General features: G+C 38.2%; 1 protein-coding gene across 3 annotated transcripts in view; it reads left to right on the top strand.

Moving 5' to 3' along the window:
- Nucleotides 1-14,085, top strand: part of KLHL4 (kelch like family member 4) — a 76,161-nt gene extending 62,076 nt beyond the window's left edge. For 2 of the 3 annotated variants that reach the window (XM_018070863.3, XM_018070861.3), the window contains exons 6-12: nt 430-642; nt 1,646-1,832; nt 5,041-5,265; nt 7,120-7,282; nt 10,089-10,301; nt 11,596-11,767; nt 12,464-14,085. In XM_018070863.3, coding sequence (XP_017926352.1) covers nt 430-642; nt 1,646-1,832; nt 5,041-5,265; nt 7,120-7,282; nt 10,089-10,301; nt 11,596-11,767; nt 12,464-12,523 — 1,233 coding nt within the window. In that variant the 3' untranslated portion in view covers nt 12,524-14,085. The remainder of the gene's footprint in view (nt 1-429; nt 643-1,645; nt 1,833-5,040; nt 5,266-7,119; nt 7,283-10,088; nt 10,302-11,595; nt 11,768-12,463) is intronic. The other variant, XM_018070862.3, reaches the window with a different exon arrangement.
- Nucleotides 14,086-17,289: the final 3,204 nt, after the last annotated feature.

Below are 17,289 nucleotides of genomic sequence, written 5' to 3'. Positions count from 1 at the left end.
AGATTGGAAGGTTTCAATGTAATTGGCCCAAATCCTTTGAATAGAGGGTACACAGTTCTTTGAATGCCCACTTGGCATTCATTCTTAAAATACACATTATATGTTCAAAAGCTGCATATTAAGATCATATTGATGGACAAACCTGCCAGTCCCAAATCCCTAAGCCAGGACACACTGACAAGAAGCCTGACAAACACAACTATAGCATGGTAGTGTGGAAATGAACATTACTCTTCAGTTCTGCAAGAGTAAGGCAGCAAAAAACAACCAAGATCTCCCTTAAATGGCAGAAGGACATTTATATATTGCACTTCCCTATACTGTGAAATGGAACAGGAATGAAATATATGCAAAGCCTACATTATCTTAGAAAAAGCTATTTCTATGTGTGAAAATCATCAGTGCATTGAAATCTTCTTCTATTTTTAGGAGCACTTCATAGAAGTAATAAAAAACCAGGAATTTCTTTTGCTCCCAGCTAATGAAATTGCAAAGCTCTTGTCTAGTGATGACATCAACGTGCCAGATGAAGAAGCCATATTCCAGGCACTGATGATGTGGGTGAGGCACGACTTGGAAAACCGGCAACGAGACCTGGGAATGCTTCTTTCCTACATTAGACTGCCCCTGCTTCCACCCCAGGTATGAATATGAAGGGCTGGAGTTTTTTGGTGGCCTTTTTCTTCTCTCTTTTTTTTTTTTTTAAACTGCATAATCTATATATTTATAATTTTAAACACAGGTAAAGAGAAATCCCACGATGCGAGTGTAATTACTTGGCTCAGAATTACCTCTAAAAATGTCAGTGTGTTCCAAAAGCAGTTTTTCTTTGTTGGGTAGCAATAATAATAGTTTTCCTCTAATAACACAGCGACTTAAATACCATGCAAAGATAACTATTTAGATTTATCAAACTGCAGGACAAATAAAACCCACTGCTTATTTCTTTATTGCCATAGAAAGTGACAATACAAATGTAAAAGGGCCTAAATTATTGCTGACTATTCTGAGCACTGACATTACTTGTCCCTTCAGACTGAAAGAGACATTTCAGCAATGAAGTTCCAGAGGTGGACATACTGTTTTATAGAAAGGTGTCACTAAAGTATCTGTGTCACAGAAGAATTTTTATAACTCATCAGAAAGACATTCAGGAATTTCAAGACTGCCAGTAAGGTCACTACAGCCACTTTATGAATCTCCATGACTGGAGAAAGGAGAAATGGTTGGACTGAAGCTGCAAATATTCTACTTTGGATAAAGTAAAAAAGTACTGTACACACTTAATTTTAAATACAAATTGTATCTTCTAATACTCACAGAGATGCCCAGCACTCTGTCTTAGACTTGCTTACTCACACCAAGACGAGTTCTGCATTCAGAGGATGCAGTACTACATTTGTAATTTTAACTCTTTTTAAAAGTTAAAAGAAAGAGGTAGGAAAAAAATTAAACAAAGACATCATACTCAAAGATCTTCCCCCTCCACCTTTATATAGTTTTGCTTCATTAAAGGAGAGTTTCCAGCAAAGCTCGAGTGATGAACTTAAAACGAGTATTTCAAGCTACCAATACTTTTACTGCTGAAATACCTGCAATTTTAATGATTTAATCTATGTCAAGATCCTCACTTTTCACCCCTTAGTTACTGGCCGATCTAGAAAATAGTCCAATGTTTGCAGACGACCTTGAGTGTCAGAAACTTCTCATGGAGGCCATGAAGTACCACCTGCTACCAGAAAGACGGTCCATGATGCAGAGTCCTCGCACCAAGCCTAGAAAATCTACCGTGGGTGCACTCTATGCTGTGGGAGGTATGGATGCCACTAAAGGTAAGTTCAGGACTCAGTGTCATTGTATTAATTAACTGTATTACAGATATCCAGAGAATATATGACAATTGTTTGAATATTTCCCTTCATGAAGCAGCAATTTAGGGACGAAAAAGAGGAAAAAGCAAATCACAAAACAGCATCCTTAGTATTAGAAGTTCTTTCTCCTTGCAAGAATCTGAGGTTTGTAAATGATATATATATCTTGAAGTGCAGACTAGAGAAGTCTGATTCAGGTGGTGATTTTAAAATAAAGTTTTGTAGGAATTTGTGCATATAGTTGAAAATATTTCAAGATGAATTTAATGCTGAACCCTGTGGTCTATTTTCTGACAAAGTCAGAAGGCAGGAAAAACTTTTAAAGAAGAAAAACAATAAATCCAATAAGCATAACTAAACTACAGAGAACTCAGCTAATGCTTATCAATCCTTATTGTAAAATATAAATGGAAAGACTTGCATTTTTCATGAGTGGAACAATATTTGCAGCTTTTCTTCAAGACTTCATACACAGCTTTTTTTTCAGGTTTGTAGTTGAAAGGTAAATACTATAATTGTATTCCAGTTTTTATGATTTGATTTTCACAACTGCAATCAGGTTACAGCTTTACACATTGAACTATTCTCTTTAGAAGGCAGAATATTAAATAATTTTCTCCAGGAACCTTAACTTCAAACCCAGAGCTTGGAGCCAGAGACCTGTAATTAGTTTAAAGTCTTGCAGCTTGCTGAACAGTATTACTTTTAGCTGTGTGAGTTCACTTTTAATAGAATCACAAAGAAGTTAATCCATTTCATGGTTTGCAAAAAGCTGCTGACGATAGGTTTTTCCCATCTGAGATCTTGCAGAGCTGCCTCACTATCTCCATGCAATCAAATAAAGTGTGAAATACACATTCAGAACCACCACAACAGAAAAACCACTAATTCCTAGGACAATTTAGCAAAGTGAAGTTAACTGGAGCAATTAGTGGAGATTCATTAGTGATACTGAGTATTTAGGAATAAATAAAGTAATCTTTAAGCTAAATTCTACCAAAATAAGAGTCATATTTTCTAATGGGCTTTTCTTAGTTAAGGCTGTGCAAAGAAAGGGCTATTTCAGTCAACATCTGCACTTCCTGTTGGTGCCTCTTTTACTCCTTACCTTGGAATAAAGCCAATTGTTTGAACTTTTGCCTTTTGATGGGTAGGATGAACAGCACTTCCTCTCCTCCCTGCTGTCCTCTACAGCTCTGACTCACACTTTGAGCCTGTCCTGGATTGTAGGATAGAGGAAACAGCGACTAAAGAGACTGGGATGCACTGGAAAAACAGCTCTGAGGAGGAGCAACTTCCACCTCTGGCAATAACACGCTGTCTGTGATAAAGGCAGACACACCAGGTTGGGTGTTCCAGGCAATGCCAGGCTTTGTGCTTATCTCAGGTGGTATGTGAAGTCAAATCTCAAATTCAAATGATCAAAAGAAGATCAAAGACTTACTTTTGGGCTGGAATTTTGAAAAATGTGGATGTGCCTGAACCACATTAAGTTTTGAAACTTTCAAATCTTCCAGCCTCTGTAAAATTTACAGCCCACAGGGTATGTCTGAACACATTTATACCTTACTGCATTTCTCCTGTTTTTGAGTTAGTGTGTGAGATATTTCCTTTGAAGTGGAGAACTTTGGGGCACTCTCACATTAGCATAGAATAAATGAGAAGGAATCAAAGCGAAGAGGAGCAAACAGACTAACAGGATGGAAAGAACAGTCAAAGAAATCCAACAGCTCAGAATAAAGGATGACAGGAAAGGGGAAAAAGTAGAACTTTCTTTTATTGCAGATGGAGTTGGTAGTTTCTTTTCCAGTTTATTCATGTGCAAAAGCACGTAGAAGAGAGAAAAGATATCATGACATATCAGATATTTCTGGAGTTTAGCAAGTGATCTCTAACAGATCTCTAAACCAAACACTATCTTTTTATTTCAGCTTTATTGCATGGTTGTTTTGTTGTTGTAAATAATTTTTTAGCCACTAACTGCCTATTGTTATCTTCAAAATACTACTTTTCTCGTCTCAAATCCCAGTCAAAGAACAGGAAATCAGAAAACCTATTTTCCTTGTCTGGTTGCCTTTGGTTGAGCTGAATTTGAGCTCCAGGGTGCACTGGATGTGCCCCTGGGAATTGCCTCTCGTGCCTGGGATCTGACTCAGCCCTGTCCCTGCTGGGCTCTCTCAGCTCTCAGAGGAGCAATTACAGCTGCTGGGTGATGATGGGAGCCAGTGCATGGGAAAGCATCAGTTCTGAATGGCAGGGACCTGGTGCCTTGTGAAGGCATTACTGGAAGTTCAGTGGCCTGAAGAAATGGAAAATACAGCTTATATGTTACAGCAGACAAGCAGCTACTGCAGGGCTGCTGCAAAGGGGAACCTCAGGGAGGACACCTGTGGGAACAACACGTGTACTCGCACACAGCTCTGCCTGACTCCATCAGGAAAGGGAAAATACCCAACCCATTACTGAAGATGCATGTCCAGTTCCTCAGACAGACAGATACAAACCTTTTCTGATTTGGAGATCATAGAATCACAGAAGAGTTTGAGTTGGAAGGGACTTTGAAGATCACCCAGTTCCAACCTCCTGCCATGGGGAGGGACACCTTCCACTAGACCAGGGCCCTGTTCAACCTGGCCTTAAACACCCTCAGGAATGGGTAATCCACAACTTCCCTGGGACACCTATTCCAGTCTCTTGCCACTCTCACAGTAAAGAACTTTTTCCTAATATCTAATCCTAATATCAGTAATGGTTTAGGCACAAATGCCTAAACTCTTAGGTTAAAGAGTAGACTGTTGTGAGATACCATATTCATAAGGAATATTAAAAAAATCCCAAAACCAAATCACAAAATCCCTACTCTCATTATATTTAAATTAATAACAGATTTAACTTGTCTCTGAAGTTTTCAATGCTACAAAAAATTGCCATAACTTAATTCTCCATCTTCTTGCCCCAGCATATTCTCATAGATTTCCCCATCTTGTCTGCATGCAATTAAAGCTTCTTCCTCACTAGGTTCACATGAGAACTGAAGTTCCCGGGGAGTGACAGTAAAATTCCACACACAGAATTTCCATATTTTGTAATTTAATCATATTTTGTGCTGTGCTGACTGCTGGGCACAGCTCCCCTCACGGCTATCCCATAATACTTTTATCTCTGACAGGTACCACTACAATTGAGAAGTACGACCTCAGGACTAACAGCTGGATACAAATTGGCACCATGAACGGCAGACGGCTGCAGTTCGGGGTGGCAGTGATTGACAACAAGCTCTATATCGTGGGAGGCAGAGATGGGCTGAAAACTTCCAACATTGTGGAATGTTTCAACCCTGTCACCAAAGCTTGGACCATAATGCCTCCCATGTCCACACACAGGCACGGCCTAGGTAAGAGGTGCTCTTTGCAAATGCCTTACAGTGCACAGACAAATGGATTTTGGTTGACACAAACGCTGCTGGAATAACTTTTTAAAGCCTTGAATAACATGCAGAAATATTTGTGAAAGACATTTTTCAAAGACAGAGTTGTCTATCATCATATTTTATGACAGTGATATTAATTAGTATTCACCTGACACTGGTTTTCCAGAGTTAGTTTTGCTTGTAGAAAACTCCAAAAGCTAAGCAATAATGAAAATAATCAACTCTTCACATGATTTAATGGTCAAAAGATACATTTACAATACTATAACAACCTGATTTTAATTATTTTTTCAATTATGACTTGAGGTAAGCTCATATGTACCAAGCACCTGTGTAATTCAGGTCCACATTGCCCACAGTGAAGAAAACATTGCAGCATGGAAATAAGTACGACTTCACCAGTTTTAATGTTGTAATTACAAGAAGTTTTACAGAGTTCTGCCACAGCTTAGTATCTGTGGGTCTTTAGTGCACAATAATCCTTATTATGATTCAGAATGAAGGAATACTATGAATATGAAATCTAGAATTTATTTCTGGAACTATAAAAAATAAGGCCAAGTTTACAGTTGAGGAGACTAATGGAGAGAATATGATGATTTCTGAAGGATTTATATATCACAGTTCTTATGAAAAAGCTGGGTTCTTTAAAGTTTACAGAAATCATTTATAAGTTCAAATGACATGGAATATTTTATTGAATAATAGAGAAAGATTGACCCAGAATTATTTGGTAAACCCTTGTGGCCTACATCACCTTCTCCACTTCTTGGTGGGGTAAGTGTAATGTAGGGTTCTTAACAGCTAGTCCACAAAATTTATAAAACCAAATACTGGTAGGTAGCAAAGGGAAAGAAGACAAAACAGATTAAATAATTTTCATCGAAATCTTTACAATTACCAACTTCAGGGACAAAATTCTACTCAACAAGTAGGTCAGGGCAGTAAATTTGAGTGTCCAAAGCTTGGCTTCTCTTTGTGCATCAGCCTAGTTTGCAAAGCTCCCTCACACTCACAGCCCCTATTAACTTCAGTGTGATTCTGGGGAGAGTTAGAGCTTTTGAAAAAATCAGGACATGTATATTTAGGCCTGAAAGACAGATTTAGAAAACTTTTAAGCAGCCAGACTCCAACATTTTGCCTTACCTAACAAAGGGAACAAACAGCAGGGCAGCAGCAGCAGCTCCCAAAGGGGAGGCACCAAAGCCCTTCTCTCTGGAGAAGCACAATGGCACAGGATATGTCCACACAGAGCTTTGCAGACACAGCCAAGTTCACTCTCCTGGGCCTCAAGGACAGCAGACACCAACCAGCTTTTATCCAAAAGTGTACTCCTCTTAAAGGCATTAATGTGTTATGGTCCTTTTGCTGGCAAGGACAGCCAGCCACCCACCCACTCAGGCTTTGTGCTGGCAGGACTACAGAGCTTCAGCAGGCTCAGAATTAGGACAAATCATTGGTTTTGGGCATGTTTTTCATTGCCTGACTCAAATTTTGCCTTTCTTTAAATGAATAGCATAGTTTCTCATTTAGGGTCTCAAATTTGTTTCAGAACAAGGTCAGCAGAAGCGAAAGAGATAAAAGTCCAAGAGAACATCAGAACTAAAGCAGCTTTCCTCTAATCTTTTGGCAAAAGATAATGGTTATTTAGAAAACACGAAGTATTTTATCTTTGTTTATTCTGCCAAGTGAAAAGGCAGCTTTCAGATAGTTTAATACCAGCTGCAGTTGCTTATCTGCGCACAGGGGATTGAAGTATGAAGACACTACTGGTCACTGAAATGATGAGATAACTTGTCCCTAATTCTATCTTTTAAGGAGTAGCAATGCTTGAAGGACCAATGTATGCTGTTGGTGGCCACGATGGGTGGAGTTACCTCAACACTGTGGAGAGATGGGACCCCCAGGCACGGCAGTGGAATTATGTGGCCAGCATGTCGACCCCCAGGAGCACCGTGGGGGTTGCAGCATTAAACAGCAAGTATGTCAACAGGAAAACCTCTCTTTGCATTTTCACTTGCTTCCTTCCTTGGAAATGCAGTCTCTTCAATTTGCTTTTCCATCTTATAGTAATTAATGGCCTCAAGAAAACAAAGAGAAAACACAATGCACTGAAATAAGAGAGGAAAGGTTTTTCCTCTGCTGCATGGTAAATTGATTTCCAACTTGTAGTCATGTTTTAAACATATTTCAGACCTTTTAAGTTACAGCAATGTGAAAATGTTATTACATGCATATCAGAGTTTTACCTAGAACATAACTTATGGGGATACAGAATCAGCTACTTTAAAAAATATTCCAAATTTATATTTACACTTTGAAACCAGAGTGTCTAAGGAAGTGCCACTTGAAAGAACGTGTACAGAAATGAAGTCATTCCTCTGTCATTTTGCATCTCCTGCATGCATCTACAACTTTTAGATACAAATTCACAGTCAAGAATAATTTTTAAAATGTTAAGGCTGTATGGTGTGTTTAAGGGAAGGAAGACAAGTTTATTAATTAGGTATGGAATAAACAGCTCTCTGTAAATCTTATCCTACCCAGATTTGTTCTTCCTCTGTTAAATACACTGAAAATGTGTGTTAATGTATTTAAACACTCTCTTAAGATGCTAAAGCCTTTCAAGCACTTCTGTATGGTAGCAGACATCTGTGTGAATCTACTGTGCAACCTGTACTGAACAGTGTTACACCTTGTTGTAAATCCTTATTTGAATGTAGTTGTGTTTCAGAGTGAGGAAGAACAATTTCCAAATCAATGCCTATCAAAATTCTATTTTTCTTCTTCAGTAGCACAGTCTCGTACTGGAAATACAAAAGCCTTGTGAAAGACCCCTATGTTAGAAAAGATGGCTTGAACCAACCTTCCTTCTTATTTAAATCTGTGGGAAGCTCTTAGCAATGACAGTTTGTAGGGGTCAGGAATGCCACAGATACAGGCAGAGAATTGCATTTACTTTGAACATCTTTCACTGGCTTCCCTGATCACTGTAAATTCCAGAGAAAGAGGAGGATAAAGAGCAGAAACAGAGTTGTCAGCAAAGGGATATTTGTAAATGCAAAACTTCTTGACATACAGGTCAGGATTCTGCATTCAAACAGGGCATGACTCAAATCTTTAACTCCCAAGTCCAAGAGAAGCAGAACCACCTTTCCAAGTCCCTGCTGTACCTCAGAGGAAATGTTCTCAGCAGAAACTCCACCAGAAACTGTTGGTACCTTCCACAGCAACATGCAGGAAACCTCTTTGTCAAAGAGGAAATCCAGCCCAAGCTTGACTCTGTTCTCAATCATTCCCGATACAAAGCTGTCTCCAGCCTGGCTGAAATCACGTCTGTTAGTCTAGTGATGTCATTTCTGGCATACCAGGAGATCAAATGTCCATCACTCAGTGGTCTAACCAGGCAGAATGCTTCTCCTTTTCCTGTTGCCCTAAGACTTTTTCTATTCAGCTCCACCAGAAAAGGCTTTACGTTTCTGTGGAGCAGCACTTTTGGATCAATTAGTGGTTCATTGAGAACATCAGGCAATAATGTTATATTTAGGCTTTTCCTTAGAGAAGGGGAAACAATACCATATTTATAGACACATTAGAGAAAACAAAGAAACTCAACCAATCTGTTTGTATATACAGCAACTTCCTCTCCCTGTGAAAGCTGTGTAAACAAGCAGTCAGTATCTAATGGCATGATGTGAAAAGAAAACAAATAAAAGCCTCAAGTTTTGTATGGATCAGGCAACAAACTGCACAACCAAACTCAATTTTATCAACTGAACATCGGGAGAGAGAGCTGGGAATTTTGTATTATTCTAGCAGTGGTCAAGAATCTTCTAGTTAAAATATGGAGCAGAGTGGTTTAAAAGTTTTTTCAGTCACTGGAATGAAACAGGAACTTCTGAAGGAAAATTCAGATGATCTGGTTTAGGTGACTTATTCTGGGCCAGTCCACTGTTCCCCAGGTCTCTAAGTAGTTGTAATGAGTAAATTCAATTTAATGGCAGAAAATAATAACCAGTGTTTGAAAGGGAACATAAAAACCAGCACATCTGAACACATCTACTGTTACATCCTATCACAGTCCAGCAGCATCCTGGACACCTTGAAACCACAAAAAAATTAAGGCCTTGTAAAATTCATTGACAGAAAGCCACAACCCCCCCATGTTTCATAATGTGGGTTTCCACAATTAATTCCTACCTGTTGTAGGAATCATTTGTTTACATCTCCAGTGGTTTGCTAAGTGTCTTTGGACTGAACAGACAAGATGGTGCCTGGATGGTACTTCCTGTCCAGCAGTTTTTCTTAAATACAAACTTTGGGGAAAACATATTTAATATAATTTTGATATATGTTTTTGAGATCTATTCTTATCATTTAAGTTCTTTTATGTATTAACAGCACAGGAAAAACACTTAGTGTGACACTAAGATGTCAAATACTCCATGAGCCCATGCCAAGGAATATTATCCATATATTTCAAGCATATGTAGTGTCTTTCAATTCAGTTCCTTCTGTGCCTCACTTTTAAAGAAGCTGACATGCATTTTTAAGCTTAATTTTCACATGTGACTGCTTGACCATTTGCACAGAAAATGGAGAACATAACTCAGTTCAAATAGCAAAAAACTTTTACAAAGAAAGTTCCAGAGCGTAGCTGTTGGAGAGCAAATAATGGGGATAATGACAATTTGAAAGTGTTCTGAATGAATTTAACCCAATAAAGTTCCTATTAAAATAAGAGGCTGAAGACTAAAGCTGTTTGCCTGTTTGTGTTTTTATCCCAGACTCTACGCTGTTGGAGGACGAGATGGGAGCTCCTGCCTGAAGTCCATGGAATGTTTTGACCCACATACAAACAAGTGGAGTTTATGTGCCCCCATGTCCAAGAGAAGAGGTGGAGTCGGTGTTGCAACCTACAATGGGTTCTTATATGCTGTGGGAGGTCACGATGCACCTGCTTCCAACCACTGCTCCCGACTTTCCGACTGCGTAGAAAGGTAAGGAATGTTTTTTGTTTTTTTTTTTTTTTTACATTCCAGGAAGGAAATATAGAATAAAACCTCTTCACAATTGGAATGCTATGTGTGCAAAAAAACATATCCTGCTTTTTAAAAACAATATTTGGAGCAGAACGACTGGTTTCCAATACTGTAGTGAGAACAAAAGAATTAAACCTCAGAAGCAAATTCCCCTCAACTCCCCCCTTTTGCTTCAGCTGACCAAGAACCAGGCAAAGGCAACTTAAGTATTAAAAAAAACTCAACATGTGATCTTTCTATTCCTCAATAGAAAGTGCCAAAACCAACCTAAACCCAGTGTACCCTATATTGTAAGAGTTAAATGCTTTACAGTTGTGTTTTCCTCCAATAATTTGCTGATATTGATGGTAAATTTTACAGTAAAATTATTATCACAGGCTGAACAGGGAGTACTCACTACACAGGTATTTTCTGATGAGGAGACTGATGAGAAGAGTCTTAAGAAAAATGCAAATTCTGGACATTTCTTTTGGGAAGTGTTGTGTTTTAAATGTTGCTTTGGCACGTGGCACATTGTAGGAGGATAGAGAACACTTGAGTCCTGGGTGAGAAGGGAACAGGATGAGTGAGGGCAACTCCTCTGGCTCTCAACGGGCCAGGGGTATCCACTGACACTCCTGTGTCATTTGGGGACAAAAGATGAAAACTGAGAGAGCATCCAACCCCCTGGTGTGAATAAAGTGGATTCTGTTCTCAGTTAGATGGTGTAAAACAGGAACTACCCTGGAATTCACTTCAATTGACATTGGAAGTTGACTGAGTAGATCAGAAATAAAATCCACACTGATGTAAGATCCTGCCATGCATTTTGTGTGACAAACTTAGGTCCACTATACGAGGTGCTTAACTTCTTTTGCAGTGAAATTTTCTGAAAACATTAGCTCTGACAAGAAAGAGAAAACCAAAAGCTTTATGGAAGAAGGAAAAATAATATATTGAAATTAACTTCGCTGACTCAACTGGTGGCCATGTTATCATTCCCTCGGGTCCCATTTATGCTTAAAATGTATTGATTGCTTAATGGGATTGAAATGGAGAGACTGCAGAGCAAAAAGTGAAAACATGGGCATTTTCCATGGGCTTGAAGACCCCTCTAGTGGCCGAATTAAATATTGACTCACATAACGATTCTACTAGTTCCCAGTATAAACTGAACTGCAATACAGGAGAAAATAAGCAAATAAAAATAATTTAAATTTCAAATGTGTTTTTATGATGTATTTATCTACATTTGATCATCAAAAATTTCTAGGTATGATCCTAAAACAGATGCTTGGACAACAGTGGCCCCCCTGAGTGTCCCTCGGGATGCAGTTGGGATCTGCCCTCTGGGGGACAGGTTATATGCCGTGGGGGGGTACGATGGCCACACCTACCTGGACACTGTGGAGTCCTACGATGCCCAGAACAACGAGTGGACAGAGGTAATGGGAAGAATCACCTCGGAAATAGCAGGAATTCCTCCTGCAGCAAGGAATAATTCTGTCCAAATAACCGACAAAACTAAGTTGCAAAGTTATCACTGGTGTTGAGAAAAATGACATATCAGGATGCAGTAATACTGCATTGGGCTTGAATTAAATGTCATTGCCTGTCTTGTGAAAGAATTGGATAAAACTTTTCAGACTAAGGGGTGGAGGCTGTGGAGGCTGTACATGGGTGAGTGAATCCTGTTGCACAAATCATTTGGGGCTTTAAGTGCTTAAATTTGCCATGGCTGGAGCTGGTGTGTGTTTGCCATAAGTGGTGTCTCCTGGAGACACTTTCAAATTTTCATATTTATGATTGTCACAATTGAGACCAGGAGGAAATATCTAACGCTTTGTAGTTTTAGGTATTTTTGTAGCCACACAGTCTGTTGTTTTGGAGCATAGAACAAGAAGGTCTTTTACACATGTTAACAGCAACACCACCACCCTACACTCCTGTAACTCTCAGCACTTACTGAATTTTGTCAAAAAGCCCAAATAGTGTTTTTTAGAGCCCTGTGTAAATCTAATTTTTTTTTAGTATTACATCAATTTGAATAAACAAATTGTTTTCCTTATAACCTGGAAGTAATTTCTTCTTCAGTCCTATGTTTCCTCCTTTTTGTTTTTCTTTTCTCTTTCCATTTTTAGGAAGTTCCTGTCAACATTGGAAGGGCTGGAGCATGTGTTGTTGTGGTGAAGTTGCCCTGAGGACTATAAATATCCCAAAACTAAAGTGAGTGGAGTTTCAGAAGAAACATTTCCAGAGAGCAGCACAGACTACACACATCTCAGTAACCCTCTGCAACAGACAATAACTGAGCCATCTATTAGAGCACAAAAGTGTCTTCCTGCATCACAAAAATTGAACAGTTCTGCATAACTGAATTATTTTATTATGCCTAAAACAAAAAATCCAGTAACATGTTCAAATGGTTCCTGTTTGTTAAAAAAGTGTATCTGTTATTTATAAAATGCAGTAGTAAAGTGAGAAACAGGTGTATAAGATTTCATAAACTTTTTTTCCTTTCTATGTTGGCAGGAATGAAAATGTTTATAAAAAGAGCTTTTATATTTTAAGCAAATGAAAATGACTGAGAAACACATTCAGCAGAGAACTGCACAGAAGGAAATATTTGCTCATAAATATCACTGGCAACAGAATATTCTCTACAGAGCAGCTTAATTTCTATATTCAGAAATAAAACTACTAAATTAACTTTAAGATCAAATCAGAGAAGCATAGAATTGGTTGTTATTTACCATCCAGCTTTGGTAGTACTGTGTACAAAATATCCATTTTTAGCAGTATATTGAATTGAATAATGCAAGTTAAGAAATAGTAGGGCTAAGGTACCTTCATGCTATTAAATATGTGCCAACAGAAAGAAATCTCTTTTGTCAAAACACAATGCTGATATAATTTAAAATATTTTCACTGTGCACAGATATGTGATATTTTAATGCTGTTCTGGGTGTCAGGTTATTCCTGGATTTCTCTTTGCCCACAACCATCTGTCAGTATGTGCTGAACTAATTTGACTATTCTTGGGATAATAACCATGCATTAAACTTTAAAACAATCACATAATTACATTCCTTGAATATAACTTACAAAATGAAATTTTTATATCATATTGATATGACAATCTTTGACCTCAGCTGAAGATTACCAGCTTTCTCTCATGTACAGTAGAAATATGGTAAGGAAAAAACCACATCCACTGTGTGACATTATATACCACTTAGATAAACATGTTTATGTTTTATCTGAAATTAGGGGAATGCTAAGAATCAAGATTAAACGAGAAAACACCACATGATATTCCACATGCATGATATTTTCTTTTTGTGTGCCAATTTCTAAGGAAGGTTTTGATTTGTTTTGCATTAATTTCATTTTATATATATATAATTTCAAATGCTGAAAGTGTATTTTAGAAAAAGAATGTATGTAAGATATTCTATGCTGTAAAGCACAATACTTGGTCAGTATCCACCTTAGTGTTTGTTATGTTGTTCTTTTGTCAGAAAATTCAGGACAGAGATGAAAAATCTTTGAATGTGTAGAGTAACTTTCCTGATAGAATACTGTGTTATCAGAATTCAGCAATATGCTATTTTAAAGACTTTATAGTATTAAGCCTATTGAATGCCTCTAAAGATGAAATGTCATAAGCATATTTATAAAAGGAAGAACATTTTTAACTTTAAAAATGAATTATGTTTATATATAGCATGCTACATTCAAATAAAATTTACTTTCTCTGCTAAGAAAATTTAGACTACATTTTAACAACGTTGTGGTTTTTTTTTTCATCCTTTCAAAACCAGGAAACAGAGAGGGATCAATCTCATTTTGTACTTTAAAAGAGCAAAAGATCCATAAAAACCCCTACTGACCAAATGGGGAACAAACCCTAAGCCAGCTCGTGGGTCATGGGTTCCAGAATTCCCATCAGAGAAGGAAGGCACTTTGATTTCCCATTAAATCAAATCTGAAGCAAACACAAGGACCCAACCACCAAACTGACAGTGAATCCCCACAGTAAGACCTTTGGGAATTCAGGATGGATGTTAAATTTCTCTCTCCCTCATCCTGTCCAACCCCCTACTTAGAACACCTTTTTGCAGCAAACATTAACTTTTAGCATTATTAATAAAAAATCCATCATTTTTTCTCTCTTTGCTGCCATCCTGCTTCAATCATGCAACAGCCACGTGCACCCTTTCATAGAAATAAGGATTTGTATGGACAGAGAGAGAGGGTCACTATTATTTGCCACTCAGGCTCTAAATCCTGCTTTTCTCCTGTTCTCCTATAAGAGCACATCCCTGCTGCCAGGAACCAGTGCAACATCATATATTCTACTCTTGTTTGGAAAGCCCTGATATCAAATGCCCATTTTTAAGACTCTAAAACACAAATTATACAAACAATGTACAACTAATGTCAAGATACATGCAAGAGACACATCAAAATAGACACTGGGAGTCTGGAAATACCAGCTGGGAATCAGGTTGTGCACAGGCTGTTTGAAGCTGTTGATATTAAACTTCATTTCAACATGTAAAGAGTAAGAGGAATATTTCACACTCAAAACATGAATTAATTCAAAATAATCTATTTTAGGATGAAACCCTGACAAGAACTATGACAAGATGAAATATTAAGTGTTAGAAAACATAAACGTAAAATTTGAGCAGATATTTGAATTCAAGCAACGAAGTGACATGATTGAATTTTTTACAGAAAAAAGTTCCTTGGTGGTTTTAGTACTGAAATTTGTTTAAGGTTTTTGTTTTTTTTCCCTTATTATTTGTACAACAGTGAAAAATCACGTGAAAGGAAACTAGCAATCCACAAAAGGAAATCAGACACCTAACAGGGAGATGAAAAACAAGAAAAGTGGAGAGAATTGGAAGATGTTTAGACATTATTAGGTGAGAGGAAGTGCTGGAGATATTCTCTGATGAGGTGTCCTGCCTTCCCATTTCCTGGTTCTCCAAACGTGAGTGGGTGCAATAGTTGTGCAGCATCTTTGCTCAGTGGACCCCTGACAGCTGCAGCACATCTGGCTGGTTTGACAGGGTGACAGGGAGCCATTCCCAGGGGCACCCATTCCCAGAGGGAGCCATCCCCTCTCATCCCAACCTTGCACTGCTCTGGGTTTCTTATCAGGACTCTTGCTGGAACAATGATATTATCTGTGCTATTTCTTCTTTGCCCAAATCTTGGCCCAAAGAAGATTTGAGCCCCAATCTTATTTGCCCATTGTATTTTCTTGCCTTTTAAGTCCTGGTCCTTATAACACCTTTTTTCCTCTTTGGTCTGGGTGATCTCTACATGAACTGCACCAGCAATGATACTTTATATAACACAATGTGTGGGGAGCAGGGACACCACTTACCTGCAAAATCAGTTCTAGAAAAGATTAAAGATGCAGCTTAACCACTGTCATGTCTCTATCTACCAGTTGGAGATATTTAGGCCAAGAGCATAAGAACCAACTAGCCCAGAAAAATCCCTTTATCAGTGATACTTTCAGCACTGCAACTGGAGCATTCCTCATAACACAGTTACAAGGCAGGAAAACTCTACTAGAGCTATTTACAGCTGTCACAGAAAAAATAAATTGTTTCTCTTATATAGAATAAATATATTAGGGAAGGATTTGGGCCCAGTTATTTCAACACACAGATTAGTTAACAAGCTAAGACTGTTCTGGATACTCTCTTCACTAAGCCAACAAGATACATAGAAATTTGAAGCATATTTGAGCTCCCCAATCAATAGTTTTGGTTGCTACCTTCTCTTTTTGTCCCTTCTTGGCTGAGGAACTTACAAAACCAGCTTTTCTGCAGTACAGGCTCAATTGGTTGAATTGCAACAAGAGATCTTTAAGGTCCTTTCCAACCCTAACAATTCTAAGAGTGAAAAGAATCTTTTAACACAAAAAGGGACATTTGGTTTTTGTGTCTGGAAGGATTGTCCAAGGTAATTTCCTGGAAGGGAATCAGTAAAGTGTCACGTGGGGCTAATCCTGTCTCTTCCTACATGTGTGTTTCTGTACAATGTCATCACACGATGTCATTTCTTGGCTTCCCACACGACCCCAGACTCAGAGATGAGGTGCATGATGCTGAATAGATCCTAAATACCTGGGTTTCAGTATCTGACTCCTCAAAAGCAACATAGTTCACTGAAATTACCTCATTTTCTCTGACCTCAGACATCACAAAATTTGCATGTTAAATAAACTGCAATGAATTTATTTGTACATTTAAGAGTGAGTCCTTCCCACGGTGAATTTTCTTATTAATTAGAGTTAATTGCTGAAGAGGTTAAACTGAATTTCTGTAGTGGTCACAATGAGGTAGCATTTCTAACAGATTGTATGCTGAGAGTACCTGCAGTTGGTATTTGAGCCTCACCTCTTACTCCCCATCTCTTCTTACAAGGAAAGGGGGGAATTTTATCAGAGCAGAAATTGTTCCACTGCACTTCCTCACAGAAAGAGGCAGGTCTGCATTTTTTTCCCCCAGTAAAGCTGTATTCTTTTTATCTCTGAAATCCCTTCTGACCTCCTCTCCTGCCAAAGAAACCTGACAGCAAAGTGCTGTGTTCAACCACTCCTGCTTTTCAGTAAAGCTCCACTACATCATTCACACACAGAGTCCTTAAAGGCTCCACACCTTTTCTTCCTCAGATCTACATCCCTGGGGACTTTTTGCTCCACTGCAACTTTAAATATGCAAAGATAACTAAAAAACTTGTCCTCTTGTACACGAATACTTATGGAATGTAGAGAAGAGGACGGTAATAAATTCACCAGCCAACCATACATGACTAAGAAAATATATCCATCACTCATTGCTTGGACTACTCACTTGGGAATGATTGCCCAGGAATGATCTTTTAAATATGATATTTTAAGTATAGATTCATCTTTTACAGTTAATATTAAAAAAAATAT

The sequence above is a fragment of the Manacus vitellinus genome, unplaced genomic scaffold (genome assembly GCF_001715985.3).
Source record: "Manacus vitellinus isolate BGI_N305 unplaced genomic scaffold, ASM171598v3 scaffold_19_pilon, whole genome shotgun sequence".
In the NCBI taxonomy this organism is placed as follows: domain Eukaryota; kingdom Metazoa; phylum Chordata; class Aves; order Passeriformes; family Pipridae; genus Manacus; species Manacus vitellinus.
This window is presented reverse-complemented; position numbering and strand designations above follow the sequence as displayed.